General features: G+C 41.2%; 2 protein-coding genes across 7 annotated transcripts in view; both read left to right on the top strand.

Annotated features, from left to right (window-relative positions):
• Positions 1 to 8,527, top strand: part of SENP7 (SUMO specific peptidase 7) — an 88,881-nt gene extending 80,354 nt beyond the window's left edge. For 5 of the 6 annotated variants that reach the window (XM_075907664.2, XM_075907679.2, XM_075907651.2 and 2 more), the window contains 4 exons: positions 1,727 to 1,767; positions 2,007 to 2,075; positions 5,099 to 5,249; positions 6,286 to 8,527. In XM_075907664.2, coding sequence (XP_075763779.2) covers positions 1,727 to 1,767; positions 2,007 to 2,075; positions 5,099 to 5,249; positions 6,286 to 6,423 — 399 coding nt within the window. In that variant the 3' untranslated portion in view covers positions 6,424 to 8,527. The remainder of the gene's footprint in view (positions 1 to 1,726; positions 1,768 to 2,006; positions 2,076 to 5,098; positions 5,250 to 6,285) is intronic. The other variant, XR_012897467.2, reaches the window with a different exon arrangement.
• Positions 8,528 to 15,294: 6,767 nt separating this feature from the next.
• Positions 15,295 to 17,550, top strand: part of IMPG2 (interphotoreceptor matrix proteoglycan 2) — an 84,545-nt gene continuing 82,289 nt past the window's right edge. The window contains exon 1 of the mRNA XM_075907641.2: positions 15,295 to 15,864. Coding sequence (XP_075763756.2) covers positions 15,774 to 15,864 — 91 coding nt within the window. The 5' untranslated portion in view covers positions 15,295 to 15,773. The remainder of the gene's footprint in view (positions 15,865 to 17,550) is intronic.

The following is a 17,550-nucleotide window of genomic DNA, read 5'->3' as shown; positions in this document are numbered from 1 at the left end:
AATAGAGGCTGAGTGCCTCATACTCCCTCGATGAAAGTATGAGTATGAGAAGGCGATATGAGTAAGTCATATTTGTGCTCCTCCCCCAGGCACCAGTCATTAGAAGTGTGGGCCGCAAAGAAAGGGGCATATGATGGAGTATATTTCCCTAATCTGAAACAGGAGCTGTGGAGAAATCATGACCCAGAGATGCACGTCTGAGTCACAGTTCCTTTCCACAGATGCTTCTGGGCTATTTGCTCCCTCTTTGAGAACAAAACTCTCCATCTGGCCCTCAGTACTTCTTTATGGTCCCTGTGTGTATTCCACATGTGAGTGTCCATGTGTACCATGTGCCTGAGACTGGACATTTTTAGTAAGCGATGTCTATTAGTCTGCACGCATGCAGTGGAATTCCTCATGCTCCGAACCAAGGGCAGAAGGACTGATGCAGCTCCCATTCCTTCTTACTACTGCATGGCTTGACTCAGAATTCAGGCAGCTTGTTCCTCCAAAGAGGGACTATGCCAAGACTTTCTGCATTCAAGAATTGTCTCCCCTATGTACAGCCAATAGCTCTGCATCATGTCACCACCGATGCAGCATCTGCCTCTCTTTCCCTCCCTCAACTGGGGAAGAATGAATGTGCTGTTTATGGAGGTAGCTACCTATTGTTGAAGGTTCTTTGAGTTGTGTGGTTCCTATCTGTATTCCATTACTGCCCTCCATCCCTACTGCTGCAGATCATCTCTAGATTCAAGGTAAGAAAAGGAGTTTGAGTGTCATCAGTCCACACTGCCCTTTATGCCCCCAGTTTGCCTGCATAAGTGCAGACTGAAGGCCAACACTTATTAAAAGTTTCCAGAGGCAGTTGCACAGAATGCATGCATTTCATTGTGTAGAACAGTGGTCCCCAACCTTTTGAGGTTGTCGGGCGCCAGGGGGCGTGGCCGTTCGCCCGCCGGGCGCCAGGGGGTGGGGACACTTGCGCGCCCACCGGGCGTCCCCCCCCCCCCCCGCAGCCACGTGCCCGGGGGGCCGGCGCTCCCCCCCTCCCCCGCAAGCACCGCGCGCCCGGTGCTTCCCCCCCGCAAGCACCGCGCCATGTGTCCGGGGCCAGACCAGCCCCGAGCACCTGGCGGGCGCATGCAAATGCCCCTGCGGGCGCCATGGCACCCGCGGGCACCGTGTTGGGGACCACGGGTGTAGAATATAGTTAGGGACCACACATTTCCAAGACTCTCCAGTTACAGGAAAATCTCACTTATATGAAAAAAGTTTTTATTATAGCACTTAAAATTAGTAGAACTGAAAGATGTTATGGGGGGAACATTTCTCTATTTTAATCAGTGTTTACTTTGCGCATTTGATAGTACTTTGTGTGGTTTCTATTGATTTCCCTGTATACCTCTTTAGTCAGTTTCTGTCTTTTTAAAATGATAACTATAAACTTTAACATGCGAACAACAAATCCATTGGCTGTTTTTAAAGGATTTTTAAAAACAAAAAAATACTATTTAATGAGTCTTCTGTTAGAATTTTATAATTTCAGAATTCATGTTGAAGTCCAACATGCTTTAGCTTTCAGTAAAATAGTCGTGTTTGGTTGTTTTGAATATACAATAGGTATTTCAGTTTCTTGATCATTTTGTTACATGTTATACTAAAGATATAAAAATATGATGTGATTTTTGTGCTTTTTCGGGATACAGTTTGTACAATTTTACAATTATTTTGTGTTTTTCAGAGCACTTTAAATAATTCCATTTTAAAGAAAGTTTGTAGAAGGTAAGTTTATACTTTTATAATGTAACAAAATTGAAGTGTCAGTATTCAGTAATGTGGCAGTGACACTGACCACTTAATTCAGCTTGACCTATAATATATCTTTAAAGATGCTATGTTCAGGTTTCCTGGTTAATTACTTGACCTTTCTACTCATTTCCACTTAAATAAAAAACACTTTTTCCACTCAACTAATCAGCCTAACAAAAGATTAAACTAATTTTTGGTTTTGCTGTCAACAGGCCGTGTATACTCATCTTGGATTCCTTGAAAGCAAGTTCTGTGCAGAACACAGTTCAGATCTTGAGAGAGTAAGTAACAGCAGCTTTGGTTTTATTCTCAAGGAATAGAAAGGTACATTATCATGGCAGATTTTAAACCCAAAATGTATGAGTTATATTCTTTTAAAAAGTTGTACAAAATCGGTATGTAAGCAACTAGTTGAGTAGCGACTCGACTAGTCGCTTCCTCCCACCCACCACTGCCTCTATCAGAGAGAGGAAGCAAGAAGGGTAGGGGAGCAGGAGTTGGTGCCAGGGTGCGACAGCTTAAAAGCCGGTTTCCCCCTGCACCATCTCTGCGGGGAAGCAGAGGCTAGTGGGGCTCTCAATACGTTTAAAATGCAGAGCCGCAATGGGGTTAGCTCCCAGCACTGCGGCTCTGCAGTTTCCCGTTATCAGCAATCGAGTAGTCGATGGAAATTCCATTGACTACTCGATTAGCTGATTAAACACAATTTAACATCCCTAGTATAAAACCTAGGAACAATAGAGAAGTTTAAGCAACAGCCTACAATACCAATTTCTGTTGTTTGTTTGTAAACATCTTTTTGTAGGGTTGACTATAATTAGAATCCCACTTAATTATCCTAGGTAAATATAGTGCCTTAAAGGAAGAGCGAGAGAAGCACATTAGAATTTTTAAAATATATCTCCATTTCAATAATCCAAGGTGTTATGATAATACAGGTCAAGAATGTTATGTAATTCTTTTAAACCTAATGTGTTGTTTTTAAATTACCAATTTTTGGAGGAGCCCTTAGTTTTCTGAGTGTACAATCGCAGCAGTTCAATGTTGTGTGCAGTTACTGCATTTTTGCACACAAATAAAACATGATACCTGTTTGAAAGTGGCTAAAAATTTGGTCATGCTGCTTTAGTCAGATTAAAATATTAGTAGCTGTCTTGAAAGGGAAGAATAAGAACAGACCTGAAATGTCTGCAATCTGTGTCCTAACATAAAAGTAGTTAGGGGAAATATAAATGTATATATTTTTAAAACGATCGTATCCTGAAGTTAATGTCTTGAGTTGGAGTAGTAACTTGGGCTAAATTAGAACAAAAGCGCTATTTTAAGTACATGTGTGGAAGGGGAGTTGATAGGAAGTATTTTGTGTTACACTTTGAACGCCAAGCATTGGAACGTCATTCTTTCAGTAGTTCTGTACAGAGCAAATGACTTTAACGTAGCATACAAAAAAGTCTGTTTTGAATCAGTACCCTATTGACAGTATTAGGTACTTAGGACTGAACTGAAATGTAGTTCTTATTGTTTGTTGTATATAATGAAAAGAGCAAAATGTGAAAGACCTAATAAAAATGGTCAGTGATGGAGTCTCCACCATGACCCTTGGTAGATTGTTACCGTGGTTCAAAACAGAGTACTGTAATTAACCATTGCAACAATTTGCAAAGAGTTGTGGTCCATTCTTCATCACTGACTCTTTATAAATCAAGATGAGATGTTTTCTAAGATCTGCTTTAGACATTACTTTGGGGGTATTTCCATAGCTTGCCTTACATAGGAGGTCAGACTAGATGATCACAATGGTCCTTCCAGCCTCAGAATATACAAATCTGTGAATAACAGAGAGAGGATCTCTTCCATGTATAAATGTGTCTTCAGTCTCCCAGTGAATTGGGAGCAGCCCAGGCTCAGTAAAGTCTGCAGGATGATCTTCTTTGTCTTCTCCACATCCTAGGTAGGACTTGTAGAGGGCTCCACAAAGAGTTCTGCCTCAGTTCAAGGATTTGTGGGTGCGTGGAGGGAGAAGGGATGCAGCACACATCCTCCCACAACTCTGTCAGAGTCCTGCTAAGGAATAAGCCCAGCAGTATAATTCCCTCTGTGCGTGGAATTTTTCCGGTCACGGACATTAAGGGTTACTTGCTCCTGAATGGACAGATCTTTAAGTATGAGTCTGCTGGAGCATAGCGATAGTAAGCCAAAGGAGGACTGCGGGGGATCAGGGAATGGAAATTGCGGCATCTGTGAGGCTATGGATGCAGCTCCCAAGCTGTTTCTAGTTAGGGGAGGCAAAGCATCCATACCCAGTGTGGGGATCCTTCTTTCTACAGATTTCCCCCCTCTCCATACACGTTTCTGTGGGTTTTCTGTAGGAGAGAGCAGTCGGGCCCATGGTAAATTAACTCTAAACTCTATGAAATAAGCACACAGATCTTTGATTGAACTCTGAAACCCTTACATTCAATCTGGTGTGTACGTTGCATTTCTCAGTGGCCCATATTTTCAGGAATGGGGTGACTTTAGGGTGCTCATTTCTGAGAGGCCTCAGAAGCGCTAGATGCTTGTAGCTCTAGCTGAAGTTAGTAGAAGGCGGGGCGGGTAGTACTTCTGAAAATCAGATCCAACATGTCCCAAGGAATCCAAAATTAGTGGGCAATTTTGAACATTTGGCTCAATATGTAGTTGTTGCAGTCAGAGGGCAATAGGGGAGCCTTCTGGTGGTTAATGGAACAGCTGTGAATTGCAGTGAATGGTAAGAATAGTCTGAAGTCCAATGAATGTCTGGCATCCTCATGTTATAAAGGTGGTTCCTGAAGACACTCATTTAGTCTTTAACATGGATAGGGTATGCTGGAGAGTTCAAATTGCTGACATTTAACTTGTTCCTCATTTAAATTATGACATTAGTTTTATGATTTGCTTAGCGCAAACAAGATGCGTGTGTGTGTGTGATTTGAACACTTTATAATCTGTATGATGATTTCCTTCAAGTTTAAGAAATGTTATGTCTTTCTAATGACTTGAGGAAACACTACACAGAGAGATGGCCACAATTACTTTCCCATTAAACTATACTATGGCTATCTCCTGCATGATATTCATGATTTGGTACGGACACATGTAAATATAACATGATGCTGAACCATGGAATTATCTGTACTCTTTCAAGTGAGTTTTTGACAGGTTGCATAAGGAAGCTGGTTAGAAAATTGTGGCATTTACTCCAAACTGTTTAGAACAGGCAGTGTCCCAAAAAGGTCAGAATTTAGGTATCCACCATGTGAGTGTTTAACTTACTCTCTTTCAGGTACTTGGAAATAGAGTGGGAAGCTAAACGAAAAACACACCGGGAATTCAGCAAATCAACGATGCTGGATTTCTGTCCCAGAGTCCCGAAACAGGATAACAGCAGTGATTGTGGGGTGTACTTACTGCAGTATGTGGAAACCTTCTTCCAGGTAGCGTGTAGACATATTATGTCAGTTTATATCCTCCTTCTAAATGAAATCCTCAAATTCTTCTGAGTGCCCAATGGTGGGGCATAATATGTTGTTCCACTGGAGGAGGGGGAGAGATCTACTCTTAGCCTGGAGGCAGGGCTTCAGGGATGGGTGGGTGTGTGTGTGTGTGTTTTATTATTATTATTATTTAATATACAAGTTCCAGACTAACATGGCTGCCCTTCTTGAATATTGTATCTACCCACAGGCTGGGCTTTTATGGAAGCTAATTTGTGGCATCTAAGCATCTGGTTTAGTTAGGACAAGTACATTCTCTGCCCCCACATCCATTAGCCTTCTCCACCTGTTCAATGTAGAATAGTGATCCTAGTGCCAGAGCAAGTACTCTCTCCCAGCCATCTTATTGGCTTCCACTCTGGTGTCCTGCTGAACCCTACAGAGGAATTCTTTGGCTTGTCATTTCTTCACCAGCAAATAATCTGGCAGGGGAGACATGAGGGACTGTTAGCAAATGTCATCCTGCAACATAATTTTCAGGACCATGTGTGACTAGCTAGTTAGTGGGCATAATGTGTGTGCATATGTGCTGTCCCTCTTCCCTCTACCCTACTGCCACCTTTTTTTCTCTCCTATCCTGCCATCTTCCCCCTCTTTGCTAACTGCAGAATGTTAATGTTAATTAATATTAATTGCTCCCTCACTATGATACATTCCCAAAGGGCCATAGTACTGCTGATGCTCTCCTTTCAGGTAGGGTGTCTTCTGTTTCTTGCCTATGTGAATGCTGGGCACAAGCTATGTCATAATATATCTCCCAAAACTGGCACTTTAAATACTCTTACACAGTTTCCCGAGGCAAATGGCTGCTATGTTGAGTAGTTTATTATGCCTTATTATATGTTTCAAATCTTAACACTGTAAGGCAAGTAAGCTATGATAACACTGTCCTGCCTCAGCAGTACTGTGCATGGAATTCTAGTGAAAAAGCTGGTAGTGCAAAGATACCTTTTAAAGCTAAGTCTTTTGCCACCAGGATCCTGTTGTTAATTTTGAGCTGCCGATGCACTTGGAGCGGTGGTTCCCTCGTCGTGTGGTGAGGAGCAAACGGGAAGAAATTCGAGACCTCATCTTGCAACTGCACTTGCAACAGCAAAGTGGCAGCAGCAGCTAATGAATCTGTTCAGCCAAACCTGGCAAACATTACTGAATAAAATACTGGAAAGCTGCTTAGAAGCATTTAGACTCTCCCTCGTGAGACCGGAAAAAAATGCCACATAGTATTTTTATTTGGTTGGTTGTTGTAAGTTTATTCTGAGGCTTTATTTTTGAATCATATGGGGCTGGGGGCAGGGTGTAGATAAAAAGTAAATATGTAATTTAAAGTTAATATTTGTTGGCTAACTGAATTTTCACTTGGAATCTGCAAGCAGCATACAGGTATGTGCTGCAAAGATTTGAAAATATTTTAATTCTAAGGAGTGAGTTCTTCTCCGTTTGTTACATTCATGTAACTCTGGGAACTGAGTGAGCGTATAGGTGTCATTTGTGATGCCTCCTTGTTTAATGTGATGATCTCAGACCTGTATTGTAACTTTTCCTACTTTGCAATTCTCGTGTATAGTATGAATACTATGTATTTTTTAGTTTGAGAATACAGTACTGAATCTCTTTAGAGATGCATTTTGTGGTATACTGTACTTTTTAATAAACTGAGTCAGGAGTAACCTGCATCCAACAGACCAGCCTGTTGAGTTGAAATTGATGTTTAAGTGTTTCCATCATAAAACTGACTTTCAAAGGAGTTGAAAACATATGTTCCAGGATGAAGCTAGAAGACTTGCAAGCTGAAAAGTAGACTTTCCTCTATATTTTTAGATCCTTTTTTTTCTTTAACCAGAATTGTATAACATGGCCTTGATTTTAAAATATAAATACATGCTGGTTGCAAGGACACTAAATTAAATCTTTCTCACCTTGCACTTGTGGGTTGTCCTATTGACTCTGACAGGATGACTTACATGTGACTAAGACAAGCAAGGTTTGGCCCACAATGTTTGTTTATTTGAATGGCTTTAATGTGACTGCATACGTATTCAGGGTCCACTCCTGCAACTTTACTGATGGGAGTTAGTCCTATTGAATCCTACTAAGTAAGGCCCTTAGATGTTTGTGTTTGAACTGGACCTTTATTTGATAAGCTAGAACAAGTATTAGTATATCTATGTAGCCAGTTTTTCAAGTAGTAGTACATCAAAGAAAGGTTTAATGAGCTTGTAATATATGTGTATTTCTCCCATGGTCACTAATAGGAGTTAGGTAGCTGTGATGAGAAGGAGCTTTCTTCTGTTCTCTGTGGTAAGTCAGTGCATGTTTCAGAGCTGCATTTGAAAAAAAATTGTATTTCAATTAATCACCAACACCACCTCCCCTACCTGTGTATTAAAGCAGCATTGCAGCTAAGAGCCAGAAAAAGTTGGAGCCTTCAAAGCTGAGAGTGAACTCCAGAGCTAAAATGAAGATGGAGGAAAGCCCAGAAGCGTGTTGAATTCCCCTAAAACCAATGTTCAGGGCCAGATCCTCAGCTGGTATAAAGCACTGCAATTCCATCGACTTAATGTATGTCACTGAGAAGATCTGGTCTTCATTGTTGGAGTGAATTCAGCTGAGAAATGCATTCTGCCTCAAACCAGGAAGTACAAGATGGATTTTATGGACTGAGGAAAAATATTTTTAAACCATGTTTCTTTGAGTGCCATTATCTTTGCCTGTTTTCAGCCATCTTCGTAAGAGCAGTGAGCGGGCTTAACTTCATTTCCATTTTAGTTTTCACTAGCCCCTTCGAACTTAAATGTCATTTCTGATTTGTATGGGTTAAGAGCACGAGTCTTAGTTTCTGTGAACAAATGTGGTTTTCCTTACCTTAACCACAGCATCAGAATGATTAAAAACTTTTACATTTTTGTATTTATTGTAAACATGGATAAAAGAGTAAGTAAGTATATATGCTCTCATTAAACTTTTTCAGTTGATGGGTACTTTTTTCTTGTGAGCCTGTTAAAGTAGTATAATAAATTGGGGTTTTTTTTACTTCAGTAAAATTGCTTTTCATCATAAAATAGTACTAGTGCTCTTCTAAATGGGCTTGTTCGTACATTTTTTAAAATAAAAGGAACAGTCTTTTAAAATAATTTTTATGACATTAAAATCTTCATTTCGAATTGATGGAAATGTGTTTTGAGAATGCCAGTGTTTGATAATAAAAATCTTTAAATGTTGTTGGACTTGATTGTTCTCTTTTTTAAATACCCAAGCTTATATTAACTCACTGGTTATCTAACAGTTTGTCACCTACTACCATATCTGTTAGCTCATGTGGTGTTTTTTGGTTTGCCTTGGGGTTTGGTGGTTTTGGTTTTTTTTTTTTTAATTTGACATCTCTAATTTTGGGCATGGCTATTCGAGTTGTTGCTATTGAGCTATTAAGAGGATGTTTTGATAATTCACAACTTTAGTGAAAAACATTGGATTATTTTTGTTCAGATTGTTGACCCAACAGGTCAGTTTTCTGCCACCCCTGTAATGGAGTGAAGCCTCAAACCTATTTATATGTAGTCAGCTAGGAGTCCTCTGGTTCAGCCAGCCATACTGCCTCCCCCTCTCAGTCTTGCTCGCATAACGGATGTGCTGTGAGTGAGAGGGAGCGTGGCTGATAGCATTGAGCTCTAGAGATCCCTGATTATCCAGTGGCATTTTGGGAACCATTGAAGATAACATTAATTAGAACCACTCTGCTGTGACTTGCATCAGGGACTGAACTAACGCAACCACCTTAGCCCACATATTCCTTACCCCTCCAGGTCTTGTGTCAAGCACAGTATAGTAGATCCAGGGGATACAAGTTAAAAAAACTACAGTTCATAGCAAATATCTGTATTCTGCATATCTAACTTTGGCACTAGCATGCTTTTCTCTTTTTAAAAACCTATAGTTTACAAAATATTGGTCTATTTAAATGGAAGGTCAGCAGATTCTGGAGTGCCACACCAGCAGTGAAAGCGGGTTTCAGAAGATGGGAAAAGCTTTGGCATCAAGTCACGTCCAGCAAATCACCACAAGAGTAACCCAGCAGAAACAGGTGAAGATATGAAGCTTCAAGAAATAAATCCTTGGTTAAAATGTGTAAATAACTAATCATCAGCAAGCATCAAAGGTCTGAGGTAGTCATACCTCAGGTGTGTGTTTTTAAAAAGTGTTTGTGGGTTGCTGGATTTGTCCATTGGAATGGAAGGCATAGACCTCTTGTAAATCACCCATCTTACCTAAGACCGAAGTTCTAGATCTAAACTCTGAAATTAACTTTTTTAGCAGATCCTTGTTATACCCCACAAGTGAAAAAAATGGGGAAAAATCACAGACAGCACTCTTACCTTGATAGTGGCAGAGAGGGCTGTACTGCATTAGGCATCTGCAGGGGAGCCAAAAGGATCGTCAGACACATGAGCAATGTGTGTGTGTGGGGGGGGGGGGGGTGGCAGCTCCGGGCTCCCAAAAGGGATGGGGCCTCAGAATAGGTGGGGTTCAACCAGCCCCCAGTGCTGCCCAGACGTTGCAGCATGCCCCCTTTTCTCCTCCCCCCTCACCCCAGCTGGCCCTCAGCATACTGTATGGCACTTTGGAGGCAATTCTAAAGGTTCTGGAGCTCCAGCAGCTGCCACCAGGTTTTTTTGAATCCCGGGGCCCTAGATCAGTTGACCCCTTTACTTCCCCACCCCACTCCTGTCAGCAGGTCTGGGCCTCTGTTTGCAGATTTAAGATCAGCAAACTAGTCAGAAAGAAAAGGCTTCGCAGGGACTGAAAAAATTTTCTTACAGAAAATAGCCATATTGGTGCTAAAAATATTGTGACAAGGTAAGTGCAGGCAGTCTGCCATGATTTCATTCAAATTACTGAGCAAGGTGAAATGTGTGGTCCAGATCATCAGCTCCAAAGAGGAGAAAGACATAGGGTGCGTCTAGACTACAGACTTTTGTCGACAGAAGTTTTGTCGACAGATACTGTCGACATGCTTCTGTCGACAAAGAGCGTCTAGACTACATCCAGTTCTGTCGACAAAGCAAGCCGCTTTGTCGATGTGACAGTGTAGACGCAATAACGCCTTCTGTCGACAAAAGGAGTTATTCCTCGTAGAATGAGGTTTACCGCCGTCGACAAAACTGCTGAATTCTGTCGACATGTCCACAGAACTCAGCGGCAGTGTAGATGCAGGTATAGTTTTGACGAAACCCTGTCATCTAAACACACCCGAAGACTTAAACGTTTAAAGGGCAGATTAAATGTAGAAGTGTTAGAAATGAAATAGTTTACTAAATTAATCTAAGTTGCTGCTGTTTACTCAGATAACACACAATATGTTTCTGAGGAGGTTGGAGTATGATTCAGATATTGATTAAAGCGTAATCAGATTCCTAGGAATCCAATCACATGAGACAGTTCAGAAGTTCAGTACTTGAACCATGAAAGAGGGGGAAAAGGAGGATTCTACAGAGACCTAAGTCTGTCTTAGACATGTTAATCAGTGACATGTTCCCTTGGCCATATCTTTAATTCACAGTGTTTATTTTCTGATAAAGCATCTTCCTTTTCATGCTCAGCAGAAATTGTAGTTGAAACATTTCTATATTTTTGTGATGTGTTAATTTGAAAAATATATTTGTTTTCTTCATGAACAACAAATAGCAATAAAGAAATTATTTTAAAACTCTGCACAGTATTATGCATTCAACAGGTTTCAGTTTCACTACAGGAAAATTGTAACAAAAATAATATACTTGCGTCTTAGCAGTCACTCAAAGACAATTAAAAGCAAAACTAAGTGTTAGAGCTATCAAGGTGATAGATATATTTGCTGATACACATGAGAAATGTAATGATAATCAAGATTTTTTTATTTGAAGTGCCACCTGAATCTTGGCTTCTAATTTCTTTTGGTCTTAAATTTGGCATATGTGTTTTTCAGCAAGTATGAATTTTTAGGATCAAATGTAAAAATATTTGGTTTAGCCATCAGAGTTCTAAAGTACAGGCAGTCCCCGACTTACGCGGATCCGACTTACTGGCAAAGCCTCAGAAGCGTGGGAACCTGCCCGCTGCTGCCGCTTGAGTCCCGGTGCCTGTGGTCTGCTGGGGACCGTCCCCAGCAGACCACAGGCACCGGGACTCAAGCCGCAGCCGCGGGGGGGTCCCGCGCCTCTGAGACTTTGCCAGAGCAAAGCTTCAGAGGCGCGGCACCCCGCTGCCTCTGCGGCTCTGCTCCCCGTGTCCCTGGTCTGCTGGGGGGGGGCGCGCAGCTAGTGTGCCCCCCCCAGCAGACCAGGCTTTTGTTTTGGACCCTGGAGCAGAGCAGCTGGGGCGCTGCGGATTGGTCCTGCAGCGCCCGCTCTGGGCACTACTGGACCAACCCGGCAGCACCCCAGCTGCTCTGCCCCAGGTCCTGATTCAGCCGCTGCTGGTCAGTTTCAGCAGTGGCTGAATCAGGACGCCTGGGCAGAGCAGCTGGGGTGCTGCTGGGTTGGTCCAGTAGCGCCGAGGAGCGGTGCTACTGGAGCAACCCAGCAGCACCCCAGCTGCTCTGCCCCAGGCGTCCCCAAGTCAGCCGCTGCTGAAACTGACCAGCGCTGACTACAGGAAGCCCGAGGCAGAGTTGCTCTGCCCCAGGCTTCCTGGAATCAGTGCTGATCAGTTTCAGCAGCAGCTGACTTGGGGAAGCTTGGGGTTCTTAAGTTGAATCTGTATGTAAGTCAGAACTGGCGGTCAGTTTCAGCAGCGGCTGAATCTGGACGCCAGTTCCGACTTACATACAGATTCAACTTAAGAACAAACCTACAGTCCCTATCTTGTACGTAACCCGGGGACTGCCTGTAGCTTGTTTTAAAATGCAGAAATTTACTTTAAGTTGTAGGTACTGGAGGCATGTGTTCATTTGAATCAAGAGACGGCAAGTTTTTTTATCACAAGAGTTTTTTGACAACTTTTTAGTTGGTTTGCATTTTTTAAGATATTTTAAAACGATGTATGGTACAGTACATTCTAAATAGTGCATTTTACTGTCATAACTGCTTAAGGGCAAATCCTCAACGTATCCCTGATGAAGTTGCTGACATGAGCTAGTGTTACGATAGTCATGTTTGAAAGGCTTTTGTGCCCACGTTAGAAAAGTGGCTATGTCTATACTGCCCACATTAGAAAAGTGGCTATGTCTAGACTGCAGTTTTTCCAGGTTACCGGAGATATCTGCTGTATCCAAGGAATGAGTCCACTTTTTCGGAACAGTTTCCGAAAAAGCAGACATGTTCTTTCGGCATCCCTGTATTCCTCTCAGTGAGAGGAATAAGAGATGTTCCGAAAGAGGAGGATTTTTTTCCAAAATTTGTGTAGACGGGCCAAATTTTGGAAAAGCCTCTTTCATGGGGGAAAAAATTGCAATTTGCATATCTTTTCCTGACTTCTCTGTAGCGTAGACACAGAAATGGCCATCAGAAATGTGAAGGTAGGTGATAGCAAAAGGTAGTCAAGCTTCATACTATCCAACTCCCGAGTACCTGCTCAACATCACTCAGGATTAGTCTTCACTGTTGTATTTCTGCTAGAAAATATTGTACTTGTTTTCCAGCAAGAGTGCAAGCTCTAATGTGGGCACATTTTTCTGTTGTCGTAAAAATGTGTTCGGACAAGGTTTTGTGGCGATAAATACCTGAGCCTGTGTCTGTTAGCATTTGTAGTCTAGGGCCAACTGCACAATGGTAGATAGTGGGAACATTTTTTATATAGATGAGATTTTTATGGGCGCCAACAAACAGCAGTGTTGTCAGAAAAGACAAAATGTCTAAAATCCTCAAGAATCTATAGTTGGAAATTTTCAAATCAATGAGATTTTAAAGGAAGATTCAAAGAAAATCACTGCTTTGTAATATCATGATATTTGTTACTTAGTAGAACAAAACAATAAATGGTCTGGTAGCACTTTATAGACTAACAAAACATGTAGATGGTATCATGAGCTTTCATGTGCACAGCCTACTTAAAAGCAAAAGTGATGTTTTGACCTATAAGAACTCACTGTACAATAGCCTAACTTTCACATGGGTCAAAAATCACTCTATGCTGATTAAAAATAACATATCCCTAGTAGGCACCATTTAATTAACCCAGTGTGGTAATGTCTCCCCATCTTTGGCCAAGTTTAATAACCACACCAATGCTAGTGGAAGCCCAAGAAATGTTGGAACGGAAAGTAATTTTTGGGAAATACAGATCTCTGTCCTCAGTTCAGCTAAATTGGCAACTGTGCAAGAAGCTATCACAGAACCTAAGATTGACATACCCAGTCAGATCAACGGTCCATTTAGTCTGCTATATTCTTGACAATGGCCTGTACCAGATACTCTGTCCCATCTCATTTTTGTCCAGGGTTTCCAGGTCTTTGGAAGACCGTTCCACAGCTGAACAAATCTCTGTATTGGGAAATGTTTCTTATGTTTAGCCTACATTTTCCTTCACTTGATTTTAACCCTATTGCTTCTAGAAATAACTCCTTCTACTGCTCAAAGCAATTGTTCCTTTTTCTTGAAGTACAGGCAGTCCCTGGTTTACGTACAAGATAGGGACTGTAGGTTTGTTCTTAAGTTGAATTTGTATGTAAGTCGGAACTGGTACATATTGTAGGGGAAACTCTAGCTAAACATTTCTCCAGAGCTCAGTTTTATTCTCCCACACCTCACTTCCCTCAGTCCTTTATTCTCAAGCTGAGGTGTCTGCTGAGAAAAGCCGCTCCGCGTCCCCCTGGTCTGCTGGGGGGGGGAGGAGCGCTAGCTTCGCGTCTCCCTGGTCTGCTGGGGGGAAGCAGCTAGTGCGGGATTGCCTCACCCCGTTTGTAAGTAGGGATCCGATGTAAGTCGGATCCATGTAACCCGGGGATTGCCTGTACATAAATACTCATAGGAGGGAAACCAGCATCCTGCTGTTATTCAGTTATTTGGTCCACCAGTACATGTTTAGGGTGTGGAATTTTTTCCCCTCATAAACTTACTTTTCTAAACATCTTTGTCACTGATTTTCTTTGGTGGTCAAACCCTTAAATTATTGATTTTTCCCCTCCCCATATGCAGGTTCTTGGGCCCTTTTTGCCTTTTATAATATGGTTTTAGGATATAGTTTCTCAAAATTTGGTCATAATGTGGACTGTCATATCAGTGAGATTCTCTTATGGCCAATTCTCTTCCCATTTGTGATTATGCAGATGATCTTCCATTCAGGATTGTGTAACATCCTTGTGACAAATCGCAGCCATTTCCTTATATGAAAAAATAACATTTGGAACCCGTGTAATGTCTTTTTAGTGTCTTGAATGCAGGTGAGATGCTGTAAACAAGGAAAATCAGCACAGTGGGACCAGCCAATTCTCTCTGGACCATGAGCAAGTGCTCCACAGACCACAGATTGAGAGCTTATGTGTTAGGAATAATTGATGTTGTGGTCAGGACACTTGGATTGGTGATGATGTCTTGCCCATTTAGTAAGTCCTCACACTCCATGACAAATTTCTCCCAGAAAATAAGGTGGCTTCTGTTGCAGGACTCCTCTCCCATCACAGCATGCTGCAACAGCACTCCAGTTTACTGTACTCTCTCCTTGTTACATTTTAAAGTTGCTTACTTTTTAAGCAAAGAGTTGTTAAGAATTGGTGTCAGTACGATGCCTTGTTTATAGTATGCATTTGTTAATATTTAAAAATGGATGGGATAATCTGGGAGTGAGCAGCCTTTCTGTTATGCTAAGGACAGGGGTATTATAGAGTAAGGTCTGTACATTGTGATTATCTGATGTAGCAGTACTTTGCCAGCTCTGTCACCTGAAGAAACAAGTGAGTAGAGACATTGCTACCTATGGGAAGGGGGAAGAGTCAAGATCTAAGTCAATCAGCACGTTCTTTTAAATCTTCCCAAATATTTGTAACTAATACATATGGCAAAGGAGCAAAGGTGTTGATGATGAAGACCTTCCACTGAGGAACTGATCTTAATATGAATGGATGATGTTTGGCTAGCATGTGGGGAAAAAAAAAAAGGAAATTGAAGAGCCAATGAAAAATGTGCTTAATTAAGTGTGAAAGGTACTGTCCTTGCTAACCACATGACGAGCTCCGGTAAAGAGCTTAGCTGGCCAGATTAAAACTAAAAAATTGTCTCCTCAATCCATCTGCTAACTCCAAGGAGCTTGCTTTCAACACAGTTTGTTATTTCTGCAATGAAGTGGAATACTACACTAGCTTTGGAAAGAAAATCATCTGAGACATTTTGACTGATTTCTATTGCGGTTTAATAATACTAATCCTTTTATCAAAGACAATTACCTGTGACGTCAGTACATTTTTGAGAAGGGAATGCTCTTGGGTGTTTCAGTAACACATTTAAAGCAACTGACTGCTAAAAAGGGATTTTTTCGCCCCCTTGTCTTTGTTTTTTAATGATAATAAATATGCTGAATTTTCCCTGGAAAATCCATCTGGGTATCTTCATTTTTGTGTTGATTGAAGGTGATCTTCAAGTATTTACAGGTAATGCAACTCTTATCTTCTTTCTCATGTCCTTGTTTTAATGCCTTAATGATAACACTATATGAACTTTAGTTTAAGTAAGATGAATGGAAGTACTATAATATTGACCAGGTCTGCTCTGTAATACTTGGGTAAATCAGAAGTAATTTCACTGGTTTCCATGCAGTTACTCTAGATTTACATTGTGGTAAGTTAAGTAGATATAGTTACAGGTTGTTGAATTTTGATATGTGACCCTTTCCAAGTTTTGACCAGAATGCAATACCAATAAAAGCATTTTTTATGTTGCTTTTTCTTGATTACTTAACAGTGAAAAGTCTTAATATCAGAGATCCTGCAGCATTGTATGAATTATAAGAGATTGTACTTTAGAAAGAATAGGGGTTTACCCAGGAAAGCTAGCCAACATTTTATTTTTCTTCTGATGGTTGTGCACAATCTGGCTTTTGGTTTCCACCCCAGAGGAGGCTGAATTTTGGTAGGTATGTACAGTACATAGGGTTTACACCTAGGTTCATTGAATTAAACAACGTTCCTGTTCATTTCAATGGGGCAGAGTTCACTGCACTTGGGCATGAAAGGTTCTGTATCTCTATCACCACTGTTGCTGTGGTGAATACTTCTGATCCCGTACTATTCTTCCTCCATCTCATTTTGTTTGCTAATGATATTCCCTTGAAATGATAGAATTTGATGTTTTGGGGTTATCTGACTGTATGACAGAGACTGACTATGCTGACTATGTTTACTGCTAGATGGGTCTCTCCCAGCATGCAGGAAGTTGTGGTATTTTTGATGGAGTGTGTGGGGGACTAATTGAAGATAAAAATAAAACAAGTTAATGCCTTTAGAATCATCTTTTTCTTTCTTTACTGTGCCATGTGCTGGCGGACTACTTAAGGGAAGGCGATATAATAGCTGATTGTTGGCAGACTTCACAATTCAGTTCAGAGAAATGAAAATGAAACAAGAGTTGCTTAGAAAGGAAGCATGCAATACAGGGAACATCTCCATCCCTTACCTTAATTGTACTCTTCCCTTATTTAGGTCCTGATTCAGCAAGTCCTTACGTGCATGTCAGTTGTCTTGGGATCATTCTGCTGACTTCGTCGGGCTAACTCAGATAAGGTTAAACATGTACATGATGTTTGCAGGATCAGGGCGATAATGCTGATAGTTCATTATCAGGATTTTGTAAGGAAGTTAAAATTATGTAAAATAAAGACTGATTCAATCAGCCGTCACCAGGACAGAATTTTGGGGGTAGATGACTTGCAGCATGTTAGAAAACCACGCAGCACAAAAAGCTTGCCAACTCTAGTGGTAGCTTTTTAAAGGATACCTACCTATTTGGAACTAGATGTAGACCTTAACTGGCAATGACATAAAAGAGGCCAAAGCCCTGAATGGGCCGTAAAGACAAAACTCCCTCCATATCTCTAGAAGTGGTCTCTCCAGGTGAGGATTGAGGTATGTTGGAGCAGCAATGCGGGGGAACTTTTAGCTGCTATGGACTTACGCTGCTGCTTGTATTGTGTATAAATGGAGTACTTGGTCACATTTAAATACAAATTCATAAGCTATTTTTTTTGAGTCCACTCCCTCTGGAGGTAAAACCATTGAGCTCATTGATTTAAACTTTAGCCAAGTGATCATGTGAAAATAATTGCATGATGAACCAGACCA

The sequence above is a fragment of the Pelodiscus sinensis genome, chromosome 1, assembly GCF_052426305.1.
Source record: "Pelodiscus sinensis isolate ZL-2025 chromosome 1, ASM5242630v1, whole genome shotgun sequence".
In the NCBI taxonomy this organism is placed as follows: domain Eukaryota; kingdom Metazoa; phylum Chordata; order Testudines; family Trionychidae; genus Pelodiscus; species Pelodiscus sinensis.
Note: the sequence above shows the minus strand (reverse complement) of the source record. Positions and strands in the feature narration are given on the sequence as shown.